Genomic DNA, 18,129 nt, shown 5'->3' on the forward strand with positions numbered 1-18,129 from the left:
TGTTATTTGCAACAGTCTACTCAGAGGACTGGCTTTCACTGACACACTAACGGACTTTCTCTCAATGAAAAGCACTCGGTCAAATGTTAAATAGAGATGTTATGCTAGTCGGAGGGCTCTTCAAAGCTAACACTTTCCTCGTTTACCTGCACCAAATGCTTAGTTGCCATTGCCGTCCTTTAATTAATCAGATCAGTAACTGGTTTTGGAATAAATAAAGCCTCTTGGAACAAGGCATCGGCCACATCTGGCTGAGCTGTAGCTTTACTGGCACTCAGAAGCAAACCCAAGAACGTAGTTTCACTAAGACACAAATAACAATGACAGAACACAAATTAAATGAAAACACATCAACCATTTGGATGACAATATGCATTTTTAGATTAAATATTTTGATTCCATTTTTAGCCGGATGGGTAAAAGGTGGAGAGAAATGACAAAAACTCAGTTTGCTTGTCAAGTGGAATGACTATTTTTGATTTTATTATAAGCAAAACTCTGTTTTTGTATTGCAGAGTTTTGTCAACCTTAACGGATGATGTCACTAAACTTCCTGGTTCCAAAGCATGGCCCCACATACAGTAATTAATGGAGAAATCTCTTGTTTTTGGAGTTACACCACTCAAACCCTCGAAAAGGCCTCATTGTCACCCCAATCTTTGGCTCTCTCCACAGATTTTCTCTCAGATTCAAAGCTGCATTCTAGCTAAAAAAAAAGAAAAAAAAAAGAATTTCTGTAATCAAGGTTCAACGAAAAGCCAAAAAGAAATGTTTGTTTTCCATTAATGCTGAGTGTTTTGGGCAGAGAAACCAAATAACCCTAATCAGGACACTCTAAACCAAAAGTCAGCAAAAGTGGAAACCCATGAGTTCAGTTCAGTTTAATCATATAATCTGGTTTCCGTCTTATTTCCTGTGCTGAAGCAATCAGAAGGAAACGCTGCGACTCCCTCTGAACAGATCGTGCTTTTCAACAGGTTTGCAGCTCTCCACACATTTGCACTTCACTTGATGGGCAGCTTTGAGGAATATTAAAACGAGCCGGTTGCGTCTCTGGGTTTGTAATCTCAATCGCTCTGCATTGCAAATGTTCAGTTTCAACCTCAAGGATGCAAATAAGACGAGACACAACACAGAGTTCATGAAAGTGAGATGAGATTTTAAAAAGATTTGAGGTGCAAAATATGACTCCGTTTCTCATAAATCTCACATTGTGTTTTACATGTCTGTTTATTGAAAGTTTATTAATATCCCATTTCATTTAGATTTGCATGTCCATAAAGATAAAACAAACAAACAAACAAAAAAAAACCAATAACAACAACAACTCTTTTAACCCTGACAAGATTCTTTGGTCCCTGACTCAAAACATCAGTGGTTCTCTGTTGGACATCTTTGTACTTTCTTTGACAGTTTTTGTTTTTAAAAGCTAGAAAAACAAGAGAGTTCAAATGTCAGATCTTTCAGCTAATCGTTTAGTCAAAGTAAAGTCCTGCTTCTGTTTTGGAGATTTTGAAAAAGTCTGTCATGTCTTTATTACGACACACATAGACTACTGTAACTCATTAGCTGTGTTTTGTGGAGAATTAGTCCGTTCTCCATGCTGAGTTCTTGATGTATGAGGTTAAAGAAGAGTCAGAGAATTGAATTCATGAATTCCATTTATTAATACCAAAATACAGACGGTCCATTTCTTATGCTACCTTTAGGAGTTAGCAGGACAAAATGACAACCCAGAAGAGTTTGTGATCTGCTTTGTTAGCCTCTATGCCCTAAAGATCGGCCCTTCTCCACAATCTTCCTCAGGGTCCGGTCACCTCTTCTCGTTGTGCAGCGTTTTCTGCCACACTTTTTCCTTCCTACTGACTTCCCACTGAGGTGCCTTGATATAACACTCTGCAAACAGCCGATTCGTTCAGAAATTTCTTTCTGTTTCTCACCCTCTTGCTTGAGGATGTCAGTGATGGCCTTCTGGACAGCAGTCAGGTCAGCAGTCTGACCCATGATTGCGGTTTTGAGTAATGAACCAGGCTGGGAGTTTTTAAAGGCCTCAGGAATCTTTTTCAGGTGTTTAGAGTTACTTTGTTGATTCAGATGATTATTTTTATTGCTCGTTCAGAGAACATTTTCATAATATTCTAATTTTTTGAGACAGGGATTTTGGGTTTTCATGAGCTGTTTGCCAAAATCATCAAAATTAAAACAATAAAAGACCTGAAATATTTCAGTTGGTGTGCAATGAATCTAAAATATATGACAATTTAATTTTTATCATGACATTATGGAAAATAATGAACTTTATCACAATATTCTAATTTTATGACCAGCACCTGTAAGTAAGTTGTCATCAATAAACCAAATGAATTAAGTTAGATTAATGTAAAAAAAACAACAACAAAAAAACTAACTAACTACATCCAAAAACACTTTTTAGAGTGTAGCCTTAGTGTGTGTTCACTCTGCAGATGGACACTGCCTATTTTTAGGCGCGTATAGTTGCATGGGATTCACGGTGTATTCTATTTCATGAATCCCATGGACGTGTCCAGGTCTATTCCTTGGTTAATTCACATCCAGGAAGGAAAACAAGCCCATTAGGACCCGCACGCGGCTCATATAAGGCAGGACAGCGCTAGAGAACCGTGAGTCAGGCTGAAGAACTGTAAACTGTCAAGAACGTCTTCCACAAACAAGTAAGAGCAGCAGGAGCGCATCCAGCGCTGGATGCGCTCCTGCTGCTCTTCTTCTTCTTCTTCTTCTTCATCTTCTTCTTCTTCTTCTGGCTCTCTAAGCAGCTCTGGCGTGAGCGCGCGCGCGTTTAATCCTCATTAATTTCCGTTTCTTTGTTTCTTTTTTTTTTTTCTAGCAATAGAGGAGGGTCGATGCAAAAGATAAGAGCTCAGGCTGGCAGCAAACTTTTCTCAGAAGTCAGTCAACCTGAGCAGTCGAGGTAAGCAGAAACTTACATTGAATGTACATGCGCTGGTGTACTGCGTGCTTTTATACAAACGAGCGGGCTGCTAAAATCATCAAACGTTTCTTATAATTAGAGAATTTGGCAAAATATACTGTTCCTAGTATTATTGTTAGGATTGAGATGCAGACAGAGGTGGGCAGAGTACCCGAAAACTGTCCTCCAGTAGGAGCAGCACTACTTCAACATGTTCTTACTCAAGAATTAAAAGTAAAAAAGTAGCCGTACGAAAGAGTAAAGCAATTATTTGGTAAAAATCATCCTCAGAGTACTGAGTAAGTGGTTATCGTAATTAATATTTAGCAGTTACATCATCAGACGGACCAAAATATAAGAGTAGAGGTTTTGGTATTTTAAGGACCAAAATGACAATAATTCTTGTAAGTAACAAAAAAACATAAAAATAAAAAAAATTAGACAAATAAAGATGTTTCAATAAAAATTGTGATTGTTTTTTTTTACAAAATCTGCAGGTGTGCGTCTGTGTCTGGTGAATTTTTGGTTGAAACATGTTTCCTGCAGATTGAGAATCCAGGAACTGTTTGGGGAAAATATACTTCTAAGTAGTTTTCCTTCGCCGCACGTTTTTATTTTATTTGAGTGATTATAATCATACTGCATTGCTTCTTTTCAAATAACATTTTTGCAAACATTAACCGATGTGAGTCACATTGGACACATTTTAACCAAAACATGCAGCATAAACACACCTAAAGTTTATGTTAAAGTGAGATTTGTTTTACACATGCATCATTGCTCTGGTATTTTCTATCAGAGCCTGTTCTGACATTTTTACGAGCTTCACAAGTATTGAAAAGGAAAAACATTTGGAAAATGTTTCTTCTCTCTGGCTCAATTTGACATTTAGTTATAGTGGTATACTTGTTATATTGTTTTCATTTTAGTCTTTAAAATACTTGACTTTGTTCATAACTTTATATATTTGAGTGTCATCCTTATAAAGTAAATCTGTCATTGTTTGGTGTTTTTAAACAGTTATTCCCAGTCTGGTGAGTTATATTTCTCAGCAAATCTTTGGATAACTAATAGCTGCAGATGTTAGATATCAAAATGCATAAAGCTTTAGATATCTAAGCTTTTGTGTTTGCAGCTGTATTGTATGACTGGATATTAAAATCACACTACAACACAGAAACCTGACGTCTAAAGGTTTTTCAACATCCTCCAAATAGGGGTTCTTTCACTTGTGGTTGTTTTTAATGTGGGCAATGTGGCTCATTCAGCCGAATGAGATTCAAGAAACAAAAACAGATCCATCAGACACACTTTGAACCCGTTTGTTCAGATGTTAACTTGCTTTATATCCAATCAATACAGAGGGACAGCCCCTCTATGTTGCATAATGTATGTACGAAAACGTCAACATGCACTTTGAAGTTGGGATCTGATCTCTGTGAAACTGCAGCAAATCCCTAAATGGTAACTTTTGCTTTTGTAAGAAATCTGGAAAGAATTTGATCATTTTAAGTGCAAAAGTTTAGACACTGACTTTTTGAATCTGAGCTGAAATGTGGTTTGAAGGTGACACTTCATACAAAGTCTGTTCCAATGTAAATTTCCAAATGGTCTTTAATTGTGCACATTGGCTTTGTTTGATTGATTTGACTGTCAATCAAATGTTATAGTGTCCTCTGTAAGGACACACTTCAAAACACAGCATTCTTATAACCCCACCCATCCATTTATGACAAGCTACACAAACAGACGAACATGAACGCTAATATAAAACCTGAATTTTTCATTAAAACTATTAATGTTTTCACATGCTGAAAAAAACATCTTGACACAAAAGCATCAGTAAAACTTGAGGATTAGAAGATGTTCATAAATAAATTGTGAACTCTAAACCAGTGGAATAGGTTTATTCTCTTTAAATGGCATTATGACACGAGTTGACAGCTTTTACTCATCGCCTGTGTTGATGATCTCAGGAACATAATCTGTGTAACAAAACATCACAGTGTTTCAGAGAAATCGAATGAGACATCCTGTCTTGGTCAGATTTCTGACCAGGAGTTTCTGGTGATAGCCAAGCAACAACATCAACTTACATTGTGGCTTGAGGTAAAAATTAACACCGGACTATTCTGTAACCACGACAAGGTATCTTTTTGTGTGTGACAGTTAGCTTAGTATTGAGAGGGAAAGACACCCTAATGCTTTTGGTCCAACACTAATTATTCATCACAATATTTTAGCTGCATACGAGTGTCAGGCCGTTCGTAAGCCATCAGGCATTGTTCTCAACGGGAAAGACGTTTATTGATCTTCATGACTCAGGAAATGGATGCAAGAAAATGGCTACAGGCCAAGCAGTAAACGACTGGAAATGTGGCAAATAAGACAGTATCTCAAGATCACTTAGTCAGCACAAAGGTCACAAAAATCCCCAAAGGTCGCTGTCAGAGAACCGCAGCAACGAGTGGCGTCTTCATGTCCAGGAGCAGTAAGTGTAGAGATCACCTGAAATCACCTGTGTGTGGATCCAAGTTCTAGTCGTGTAGCTGTGTGTGATTATTGAGAATGGTAAGTTAAAATGAAAAACAGTTCACTGATCATCCAGATATTGTGTCGATGAGTCATCCAATCATAACAGTGAAGCTACAGTTGACTCAACCCACCGACAAAGGAAATGAGCAGCACCTTGTTAGTTCATTCAGTGGTATAAAGTTACATCACTCTGTTCCTTTTTCAAAATAGCTGTTGTAAATTTGAACCACTGTCAGTCAAATCCAGATGAAATTGAAACATGACAGTATGAGAGTCGGCCTGCACAATGTAAAAACTGTGAGTTCACACTTCTCTGCTAACAGGTTTTCCGTTGTAGCACTGCAGTGAAAGCTCATAAAGTGTCTGAGTTTTTACTGACAACAACTTCTGGTTTACTGTATTTATAGCTGCAAAGAAAAAAAAACAGGATGTTGTTTTTGCAGTTTTCTAGTTTGTGAAACATGATTTCTGATAACGTTCTTCAGAAAATGATTTTGTAACTGCACAGATCGTAATCATCTGCTGAACTTTCTAGAGCCCCTGTTGTCAAAGAAAATCTACCAGTGAGACGGAGGAAAAATAAGATTGTTTAAGCCACATGTGTGAGAAGCAGACAGGAATTTGAAGATCTGAACAGTTTGAGAATGAACTTTGTCTCTTTCAGCTAATGGACGTCTCGAGGCTTCTCCTGTCCGTCGTCATGGTGATGTCCACATCTGATGGGATATCAGGTAGTGTGTGCACAAAGAACATAGACAAAAGAAAAAAATATTACTCTTCATCATTTAGAGGAATGAGACGCAAGATGTAAGAAAAATCATCAACTTTGACTGCAGAGTTTATGGCTTATGATGAGAGATACAGTTCATAATGTGAACATGCACACCAGAGGGCAAATATAAAGGAAACAAAGCAAAGTTTGTTTTTACTGACTTGCATGACAAATGACAGAGAAAAACAAATATTCTGGGAATGATGTCACACCTTAGACACCTTTTTGGTAACTCCCCTAAATGCACAAATGTGCATTGATTTTAGACAGAAGCGCCATAACACAAATCAAACGGTAATTAAAGGACAGACAGTGGAGACGGTGGAAAACTACAAATATCTCAGGACTATTTCGGATAATAAGTTAAAATTTACCTGCCATTCAGAGAACCTGAAAAAAAAGAAGGCCAGCAAAGATTGTTTGGTCTAAGAAAGCTCGCAGTTTCAGGTTGATAAGTCATTGATCTTATTTTATAGATCATGTTCTGAATCTGTGTTGACTTTTTCTCTCCTCTGTTGGCTTGGAAATCTTAGTATCAGGTCAAAAAATGCCCTTAGCAGAGTAATACATGCTAGTAATAAGATGTTAGGAGTTGAACAATGCTCACTTACAGAACTGCTCAGATCATCAGGAAAACTAAAGGCATTCTTGCTGGCAGCTCTCATCCTTCACATGCTGAGGTCCAGTTTCTGCCTTCAGGCCTCCAGCTCAGACTTGCTAGTTTAAAAATTAACAGGTACAAACTCTTTTGTTTCTGCAGAAATTTCTCTTTTAATGAAGGTAGAGGGACTCGCACCTGATTGTTAGTGTTCATAGCAACTGTCGATCGACAATGAAATACGCTCATGTTATTTATTTATTTATATTTGATGGGGTTTTTTGTATGTCTTATTGATTTTTTTTTTTTTTTTTTACTTTCATACTTTATTTTTTAGCTTTTATATTTGCTGTAACATCAATTGCCCATTTGGGACACAAATAAATCTGAATCCCCTAAATCCTTAATTAAGCAAGAAAGAAAGTGAAAGTGTCTCTATAAAGCACATTTTAAAAGATCAGTTCCACAAAGAGCTTTGCAAAAGGGTAGCCAAAAGAAGGTAAAATTAAATGTTGCAGTACATTTCCATTAAACATTGACCATTCTTGCTTTTATGTATCTTCTTTCTCCTCACTTTCAGGAACATCAGATTCTTCCTGCCTTCACCTGGACCAGGACAAACGTAAAGTTATTGAAGGCGAAGCATTTTATTATGTGCCCTTCGATATGGGTGACCCCAACCTGCCTGATGAAAACATTACGTGGTTCAAAAACGGCTCAGAGGTCATGAATATCACCACAGACGAGACACACAGGATACATTACCATGGAGGAGCGCTGCTTTTCTTAAACATCAGCACTGATGATGCTGGCTACTATTCTGCCAGGTAAGAATATTTGTTTATGTTCAGCTCTTTAGCTGCTGCTTTGTCATGTGTGGTGCTATATTGAAATATTAATGCTACATGGATTTAAATATGAGGAAATTAATGGATTATGTTAAACTTTAAGCCTGGTCATGTGTTTGAAGTATCACCCCTAAAAATGTCATTTTTACCTCCGTTCAGCCAGATTAAAATGAACTGACTCCCTTTCATAGTTCATCGGTAAAACATTTTGAACCAAATTCACAGGTCTAACTTGCACTGGGTTTTATTTATTGATCACAATTTGTCTGAAATAAAGTTTCTGAAAATATATAAGTCTTGACATCATTCACATATTACACAAATATGGATTATCCTGGTGCCTGCCTGGGGTTTCTCCTCCTGTTATCCTTTCACTTACTGCATCTTTTATAGCGGCTGACAAAACAGCTACTCTTATTTACCTATTTTAATAGTTTCATCAACATAAAAAAAAAACTAACATTTTTGTATAAATCGCTCCATTTAGATTATATTTGTAATCATGTAATTATACGCTATGAGTTTTTTTTTCTCTCCCTCTTTTCCTCTTTGCTTCACAGTCAAAAACCCACAGGAATTATACCGATAGTTGAATCTGTCTTATTCACTAGTGCCTGTAATGATTCTGCCAGGCAAACGCTTGGCAGAATCATTAGGAGAGGATTTTTAAACCTACTTACAAGTGGAAAAACAAAGGGAGAATAGCATAGAGCAACATGGTGATGCACAGAAAGAAAAATGTGAAAGAATGGATGGATCTGACAGACTACAAGGCAAAAGTATAAACACAGAGGAGGGGGATTACTAGGTAAATGATCAGGCTGATTCGTTGCAATGGTTTAGGAATATAATCTGGGGCAGCTGATGTAGACTGACAAGTAAAGCCTGCAGGGCCAACATAGGAAAAAGACTCACAAAAACAGGCAAAAAAATAAAAAAATAAATAAAAATTATGTAACGTAATGACAACAGAGAAACACAGGGATGACTAAACAATCACAAACACTTTGAATATTGAAACAAAGGAGTGAAATGAGCACAGAATAACTGTGACTAACAAAACCAAAATTCACAGGTTCTAAAACTGAAGACTTACAGTAAGATATTGACACTCAATAATATTAAAAACAACTTTAGGTGTCAGTATCACAGTAATATGTACAAAAAATCAGTTTCCGTATTCTTTCTGAGTGCATGTTTTTCTGCACACCTGCACAGCAACAGTGTGTGATCAGAGGAAAGATTACATTTATTTAAAGAACCGAGAAATGATGAGCTCAACAACAATAGTTGTGCTTCCTGTTAGCCAGTAAAAATAACTAATCTGTTGGATCTGGTGAACTTTATTCTGCCATGTTCATCACCAACATAATGAAGAGTATGAAACCCATTACATGTGCTAATGGCAAACTGAAGACGTCTTTTATCAAGAGCCTTAAGTAATAAGGTTGTGGATGCATCCATGTTTGTTGGTCTTCTATTTGAGACTACAACACGTAACACTGAACTTTCTTAGTTGCACCACTTTAATTGAACTGATTACCAAGCAAAGTCTTTTTTCTGCAACACATTTAATTGACGTAAGTGCCAAAGGGAGAAGTTATCAGCGACACAGATTGTGTGGAAGACGAACAGTACAGAAAACAGACAAAGCTAGTTTTTCACCTGCAGGTGTGCTTCTGACAATGCTTTTAATTCTCTTTGACTGCCATTAAATGGGAGGAAGCCAACCATCGTCGCCCAATGAAATACCCACCTTGAATACCCCATCAGATTTCCAGAAGACGCATCAGTGAACGCAACCGTCTCTAAGTTACTGTTTTCGCTTCGTACAGAGGGTCTCAGCTATTAAGAAACGATTGCTTGTTGGAGGGAAGCAATCATATTTTGTCATGCAAATGTTGGTGTTTTGTCATGGCCAAACACCAACATTTGGCGATGACATGGGTAATGCACCAATATGAATCTACAAAGCTTACCAGAAGTTGCCTGCCCTGTAAACAACCGTCCTCATCTGCAAAGAGAGACGTGGCAGTCCGCCATGTTTGTCACCAAAGCACATGCAGCATAGTATAAATCTCATGGCATGTGCTTAGCAGGGATGCCCAAAGTAGGTCCTGCAGGGCCGGCATCCTGCATGCTTTCATTCTCTCCCTGGTGGTGGTAACAACAACCTTTTCAGCATGTCAATGTTCTTCTTCTTCTAATGAGCCATCATTTGCAGACTTTCAAATACTCTCTAAAATTCTCAAGCAACAAGACAAGAACATAGATAATTATCTTTCTATTTTCACATCTTACACTGACTCATTGATAAGATTTTTAAAGTACAGCTTACAAAGATTTCACAGTACATCGCGCTTACTTTAATCAACCTGTTGCTCAATTCTTACTACTTACTTTCAACAAACATTTTTTTCATCCTTGCTGACCTTAAAGGCCTTTTGAGCACAATGGATTTACTGTAACCTGTGTAGGCACACTATTTATCAGGAGAGCTTAAAGTAAATCAGGAAGAACTAAAAACATTGTGCACCTACAGTGTTTTGTGGTTAGCTGTGCCAGCAAACAAAGTCAAAATAGCATCCATAGGTGTTCAACAAACACCAGAAATTACTCATTTATTACTGGAAACTTTAAAACTGCTCAGTTTATCATACACACAGATAATGCTTCAGCAGCCACAACAACAAAAGCTGCATTGCACTGAGTCTCTCTGCTGAAAAAAGTGAGTTTTCCCATCTCCACATCAAGGCAGGAAGTGATGGTTTTAGTGCAGAAACTTCCCACATATAAGGGGAAATTCCAGAGATTGTGTTATTAGTGACAGTAACATTGTGTTAGCAGACCAAAAAGCTAAATTTGTGACCATTTTGCTGTCATGCTGTTTAATAGCATAACGCTGTTCATCCACAAGCTGATAGTGGTTGGTGAGGTTAGCAAGACAGTCTGCTCCTGTAGCTAGTCTGCAAGTCATTGGCTTAGTAGACACACTGCCCCTGGTTTACCAGCTGATGCTTAAGAACACAGTGAAGTGACGGGCGGGGCTCCTCTTATTTTAGTCTGTGTGTTAAGCAACCAGAGATAGTTTCAAACAACCAAATTTGGTGTTCTTATAAATGAAAGGAAGGAGCAGTGGCCTCCAGTTATCTGGGAAGTCAGCAAAAATGCAGAGAAAAGTCTGGTCACTGAGACATTATCTCTGGGATTTAATTTTATATGATGAGAAATGTCATTGGTTAGCTTTTAAAACTGATTAATATACCTTGGTACTGACTATTGGTCCGTGGATAGGTAGTGTGTTGTAGTGTATTCTGCACTTTTACTCTTAAATTATCAGTTTTTAGTCACAGCAACAGATCTGAGGACATTCATGACCTTTAGAAGATTTATTAATGTAGCTTTGTATTTTAACTCTGTTGTATTTCTAGGCTACAAGATCCTTTTTCGTCTTTGATGTTTGAGATCAGCTAATCTGTGAATGTTTCTTTCTCCACAGGCACATTGAGCCATCAGGTAAATGTTTCTACTATCATCTGAAGATCGAGGTCTTCAGTGAAACAAGCCGAGAGAATCTGACCTATGGACCTATCCGAAACTCTGCCCAGAACATAAACATTCCTTGTCCGGACCCTGTTAAAGACGCATGCAAAACATTCAATGGGAACTTCACATGGTTCAAGGTAAGGGAATCTCTGATTACTTTATTTTGTGAAAACACATCACAAAAGTGGTCGGTTTCTAAGACATTAAAAGATTTAATTCTGTTCCATCATTTCTAACGTCTGTCTTGTTTTTATTGCAGGGAAAGAATCTGATTCCTGGTGAACACAGAGAAAGCCTGTGGGTAAATAATGCAACAAAAGACGATGAGGACATCTACACCTGCATATGTACCTGGACTCACAACCACAAGCTGTACAACTCTTCTGGATCCAGGAGACTTTTTGTTTTAAGTGAGTCCTTTTAGACTGTTGGCTGTTCAGATGCAGACAGGCATGAGCTTTGTCCTAATAATTATAAAGTGAAGAGAAAAAGTATTTGCTCCCTCCACTCTGTTTTTGCTTCTTTGTCACATTTGTTTCATCAAACTGGTATTAGATTCTCACTTTAGTTGATTTCAGTTCATATGTATAGTTTTTGTTCTTAATGCAACGCTCTGCAGTGCCTAACGAAGCACAACACAGTGAAAACGTTTCAAATCTGCTCCCTTGTAGAAACAGCCATCTTTCGAAATGCAACCATTGTCTCTCCAACCAGCAAGGAGCAGTTGGCTGATGAAGGTAAGAAAACAACTTAAAACCTTAGAAAGGCTATCAATCCCTCCCTTAAACTCCTGGTGAGTTCTGGTCTGATGCTTTGCTTTAAACCGTAATGGGGCATAATTGTGCTGTAATGTTATAAAATCACTGATTAAAAAAATACTTAGGATGGATTTTCTCATTTCTTGTGTTGCTAACAGAAGTTTATTTTGTGCCGCCATCTTCTAATAGTCATTATCCATCTAGTAGCACAGATTAGCATAAATTACAAAATAATAAAAATGAACACAATTTTGTTGGCACCAAACATGCAACATTTAATGGCGTCTGATATGGTTTTTTCCACACAACTTCAGTTTTATTGTAGCTGTTGCTTCAGGTGAATATTTTATTGAATTAAATAGCATTCATAAAACAATATGATACCTTTAACCTTTTACCATCTGACGTTATGGACACATTTTTTAGAGATATATTTGTATTATTTCTACACTTTTGCTTTGTTTTAAAAATATTTTGTTTGTATATAAGTTTGTTTATTCTTTTATTACACCATGTTCAATAAAGTCAAATTCAAACGTTTTTACTGATTAAGGTTTCAGTAGAAATGAAACATTGTTATAAAACACACACACAGTGAATGGAAACTATATGTTAACGTAACAAACCATCATGTGTTCAACAGGCTCCAGGATGAAGCTGAACTGCACCGTTCACTGTGGGATTAATGCAGAACGGGACTGTGAGGCCACATGGTGGATTAATGGAAAACCAGCGAAGCAGATGGATGGATACACCGAGAACAGCACATTGTAAATCTGAACATTATGTTAATTATGCTGTGGTTAATTTAGATTATTATTATGAATTTATACTTTTTCCACCTACGGATATCCATTATGGTAACAAAACATTTCGTAATAATCTATTTAACAAGTTGGTTAATTTAGATGAAAATTCTGAATTGTAAACTTTTCCTGAGGGGAACCAGTGTACCATTAGAGTATTTTATAATAATGTATTAGAAAAATGGAGGAACGTTAGTTAAATATCCATTAACGAAACAGACATTTAAATTGATGTCCTAGTAATTAAGTCAATACTCAGTAAGCATTTATACACCACTGATGTTTGTACAACTTTTAATGGAACATTATTTTATTTCTTAGAGACATTGAGGATCCTTCAAAGAGAACCTTCTCCACAGCAGTCCTGACCATCCAAAGGGTTTCAGCTGAAGATTTCCAGAAGAAGTTTCAGTGCAAAGTCTCAGGATTTTATACAGCAAACTCTGTAACTTTAACTCTGAAGCAAAGAGGTTAGTGTTGGTGTTCCCCTAAACTTTTTAACTTCTGGCCTAAGATATGAGTTACAGGAGCTTATAATCCTTAATGTCACTGGAGATACTATGCTAATGTTGCAAAAAAAAAAAAAAAAAAACTAAATCAAAGATAAAAGTAATTAATGTAGAATCAATAATCAGCATTCTGTCATATCCATGGCCGTTTGGGTCGGGATTTTCTTTTAAGTTCCATTGTTCTTGTCAAAATCTGCCAATTTCTCTCTTTAAGATGTTACCATATTAGTTCATTTCTCTATTTTAGTTTGTTTTTGTCTTCAGTTTTCTGTATATTATTTTCTGTAGATTTTTCCCAGGTTTTGTTCTTTGGATTTCAGATCACTTTAGTCTCACTTAAGCTTCTCTCTTAATTAGTCTCCTTCCTCAGTTTCCTTGTTATTCTCTTTCATTCTTCTGACTAATCTCTTGGTTCTCTTGTCACGTCACTACCCTGCTACGGTGGCCACAGAGGGCCAACAGAATGCAAAAGCCGCAACACAACAGGAAAAGGCACAATTCAACAACAAAAAGCCACAATGCAAGCAATGTTAATGAAAGTCATGCAAGTAAAGTAATAATTTCTGATTTAGTTAGCTTCTGTTTCATTCGCGTTTAGCATGACTTCTGTAACCTTTTGATGTTGCATTGAGGCTTTTGCATTTTGCCCATCACACTCATGCATTAATTGGCTACCGTTTACATTTATTAGAAAAGCACTTAAGTAAACAAATAAGTTTCAATAGTTTTTCTGATTTCTAAATCCCAGTGGCCTTGACGTCGGTATTCTGACGTCTCTGGGAACATTTGGCTTAATCCCCACAATTAATTGTTGTAGCTGAGTTTTGTTAGATTTGTCACAAATCTTGTTGAAACATCTTTGTATTTGTCTTCCAGAGTCCATCATTCCCCTCATCGTTTCGGGGATGTGTGTGTTTGTGATTGCTGTGTTCGCCGCTCTGCTGGTGAAGTATTTTGCCATTGACCTCGCTCTGTTGTTCAGGCCCTACTTCTCTCCAGGAAAATGCAATGAAGGTACGAAATAGTCAAGGTTTTCCTTCTTCAAAAGATGAAATCTGGAGATTTCTATCAATTGAAGCAAAAGGCTCTAAATAAATAAGCTGAATTTAAGTCACTTATCAGTATTTTAACCAGTCACAAAACTGAACAATGCTAAATAACTGCTTTTTATACAATTCTGTTTTAACTTTATGTGAATATCACATTCATTTTGGGCCTTTTGTGGTTAATTTGAACCATTCTTCTTTGGGACGGAGTGATGATACAACAATTTAAATGAATTTGAGAAACAAAAATGTAGTGTACAAGTTTGAATATGTGACATTTTGGCAGTGTGTTGATCACAAAAAATGCAAACTTAACTTATATTGCTTGACTTGTCTGCACGTTTCAACCATCATGACCCAAAATGTTACTCTAAGATTAAATGAAATTGGTTACGATGATCAAGAACAACCCAGGAAACGAGAACTTTTTTAAGTCTATCAAGAACTGGAAGGTATTTCTTCCTCAATACCAACTAAGAAAGAAACACTTAGTCTAAAATTAATGTAATCAAGCTGGACAGAAATTTGACCAAACTGAGTGGAATACTAAAGGAAGACGACCAGCTAAAAATAGTTCAAATTTACGTCAAACCATCTGGGGAGTTTCACAGCCCATGTCTGGCAACAATCAGAGGTTTGCCTCAGAATCTCCCCATTGCTCTTCAACAAGTGGTCTGAAATGGAAAAAAATATGGCGGTGAGGAAAAAATACCAAGAAGTTTAATGGGACCACATCCAAATCATGATCTGTAATCAGTTACTCATCAGACATGATAGCTGTTTTTCCTTGCATGTAGTTTAGTAGCACACATTTTCAACAAATCAAAAAAAAGGCAAACTTTGAGTTTAGAGTGTAAGAGGCTGAAGAGCTGGGTTTACTGTGTGTTGTGTTGAAGGAGAGGTAAACAGTTCAGGAAGCAGCTGTGATTTAAGTTAGCAGAACAAGTCGCTGCCTGCTGAATGGGAATCTTCAAGATCTTGTTGTTTGTGTGACCCAGATATGAAGATGTACGATGCCTACGTGGTTTATCAGACACAGAGCTTAGACAAGGAGACCGAAGACAAACTGTCCAACTTTGTCACAAAGACTCTGCCCTCGGTTCTGGAAGAAAAGTGTGGATATCGACTCTTCATCCAGGGAAGAGACGACATACCGGGGGAAGGTCAGTCATTTTAGTCTGTTTGTCCTCAGGTTCGGCTTATAGAGAAAGTTCAAGGGGTGTGAATACAGAGAATAAAGAGATAGGATTATTGTGCATCAGTGGATGAAATGCACTTGAACTAATAAGTATTTTTCTGGTCCATCAGATCGCGTGGAGCTGGTGGAGAGCTGCATTAAGCAGAGCAGGAGGCTGATGGTCATCCTGACACCAGGATCAGGATCTGAGATGATGGAAAATCCCACCTCAGACCAAACCTCAGCCATTGGGTTTGACTGGCAGGTAAAAGAGTCTGGGGGTCAAAGGGCATGGAGTGGGATTAATCCAGTTCATATTCTTCTTGTTTTAATTAAATCTAGGTGTTTGCAATGCCAATGGCAAGGCAGCAGATCACATTGCAACTCGATATTCTCATATTACAGTTTTTTTCCAGGTGCTTTGGTGTATTTCTCTGATTAGCAAATTCAACATCTGTAATTTCATTCTTAGAAACTCCAACCTAAATCAATTGTTTCCATACATTTCTCTGCTGCTTTTGAACATCCTTATTTCCTTACATAATGTCCGTCAAATTCAACTATATCTATCAAAGCTGAATGAGTTGTTTCCTACAAGACCTGTAAACCTAATTTTATTGAACAGGATGTCAAAACCAGTCAAGCTAATTCTTTGCATGTCATTTTCCTAAAAGTATTTCCCAAGTTGAACAGTTTCTCTAAGGTTAAATGAGGTTAAGACGAGGTCTAAATTACTAATGTACTGTGAAGCATGAGTTGGAGCCGATGATGAGCCTCCCACCCACAGTCACTTACGGTTTTTATTGATTGCGTTGACGAAGTTGTCAACTCAGACTCCACATTTTTGAAACCGTTGACACACAGACCTAAACGGGAACGCTCGTGGTCAAAGTGACACGTTTGGTTCGCAAAACATTTCAGATATCAAATAATTATTACCGTCAAATAGAACAACTTACAGCCAAGTGTCTGAGTTCTTCCAATCAACTGTTACATAATGGACAACAAAACACAGCACTCGCACGTCGATGTTGCCCAGGAGTGAAGCATCATATTCACTAAACACAGCGACTCTATATTTCAAACAGCGTCTCCTACTGTGCTGGGTATTTTCAAGTAGTAGTTCAAGCTTTTTTCACACTAGAAAACCTTTCCAGACTGAAATGTCATACTGAAGTCCAGCTTAGGCCATTTGACCCTCTGATTCATAGTCACGGCGTCAGGACTTTTCATTTCGCTGACGCCGTCATTGACATGGACTATTGAACTTGAGGACTGAACTGTGAGTGACGAGCTTTTGCAGAATATCACTCAGATTTTGCAATTTGTACCGCTTTAAAAATACACTAACTGTTGTGCAAATGTCAAAACCGATGTGAGTAAAGCACCAAAGAAAAAAATATAAAGCGTGATAAACAGTGTTACCATAGCAACAGCTGCCTCTGAGGTGAAGTTGTCTACAAGGGCCACGGTCTCTTTTTGCTTCTATGAACCGCTGGCTGGTTGTGGCTCAAGCACGTCGTAAATAATAATAAAATATTTTTGTTTTTCTAAACCGGTCAACTGAACGAGGTCTAAATATTCTCCAGGTCGGGCTTCACCACGCGCTGGTGCAGAGGGAGATGAGTGTGATTCTGATTCAGCTCGGAGAGATGGGGCCACAAGGATACTCGCACCTTCCTCCAGGCCTGCAGCACCTGATCCGTCAGAGCGCCCCCGTCAGGTTTCCGAAGGGCTCACGGGCAGCCTCCAAGTGCAGCTCGCGCTTCTGGAAGAGAGTGCGATACCTGATGCCAGTCCGACCTGCCAGAAAACGAGATTCATCTGCCATCATCTAAAACCACTGAGCTTTGAAATGTGAACATGGAAAATTAAACTGAAATGACGGACGGATTCTCTACAATGAGTAAAGATGAAGGACTTCATTTAATTTTAGTTCTACTTTAACTCCTCAAATGTTAGTGTAATACTACAGTCTGTCAGATATCTTAAAGCTTCAATGTCTCACAGACAGAGTTGGTTTGTAACTAGTTATATTTACTCAAATACATTTACTTGAGGAACTTTTCGGGAAAAATTTACTTTTATGAATATTTTTATTACGTTGTACTTTCTACTTTAACTTCAGTAATTTTATTATGAAGTATTTCTGCTCCTACTTGTAAAATTTCTGGATTTTCTACTGAATGAAAAACAAACATGTTTTAACAAAAAAATCAACAGACACAGACACACACCTGAAGTTTTTGTTAAAGTTTAATCAGTTTTTTTTTAAATAAACAGATTTGGAAACATCTTTCTTTTGCCTGATTTTGTTATTTCTGTTACTGATAGAAATTATTGTCATTTAGGTCCTAAAAATATAAAACTTTCCACTTAACTTTATATTTCATCAAACGTATTCCTCACTGTGACACAGTGTTGACGTAGATTCTCAATCATTCAGGACAGCTGGATTCTTCTGTTTCCTGAAGAAGTTTCACTTTTTACTCAGAAACTTTCTTCCATTCGATCACCGGTTGGGATTCGGTCATTTTTTGGGACATTTGTATTAACGAGGCCATTGTGGTCATGAGTCACTGAC

At 37.5% G+C, this 18,129-nt stretch overlaps 1 protein-coding gene across 1 annotated transcript; it reads left to right on the forward strand.

The window, feature by feature from the left end:
- Nucleotides 1–5,901: 5,901 nt before the first annotated feature.
- On the forward strand, nt 5,902–17,841 carry LOC106911195 (interleukin-1 receptor-like 1). The gene is made up of 11 exons (XM_014977971.2): nt 5,902–6,216; nt 7,436–7,682; nt 11,203–11,386; nt 11,509–11,659; nt 11,921–11,986; nt 12,651–12,777; nt 13,135–13,283; nt 14,199–14,336; nt 15,367–15,531; nt 15,677–15,810; nt 17,135–17,841. The coding sequence occupies exons 1-11, from the start codon at nt 6,153–6,155 to the stop codon at nt 17,381–17,383; spliced, it is 1,674 nt and encodes a 557-aa protein (XP_014833457.2). The 5' UTR covers nt 5,902–6,152; the 3' UTR covers nt 17,384–17,841.
- The last annotated feature ends 288 nt before the right edge of the window (nt 17,842–18,129 follow it).

The sequence above is a fragment of the Poecilia mexicana genome, unplaced genomic scaffold (assembly GCF_051168715.1).
Source record: "Poecilia mexicana isolate PSO_F unplaced genomic scaffold, ASM5116871v1 scaffold_2, whole genome shotgun sequence".
Classification (NCBI taxonomy): Eukaryota; Metazoa; Chordata; class Actinopteri; order Cyprinodontiformes; family Poeciliidae; genus Poecilia; species Poecilia mexicana.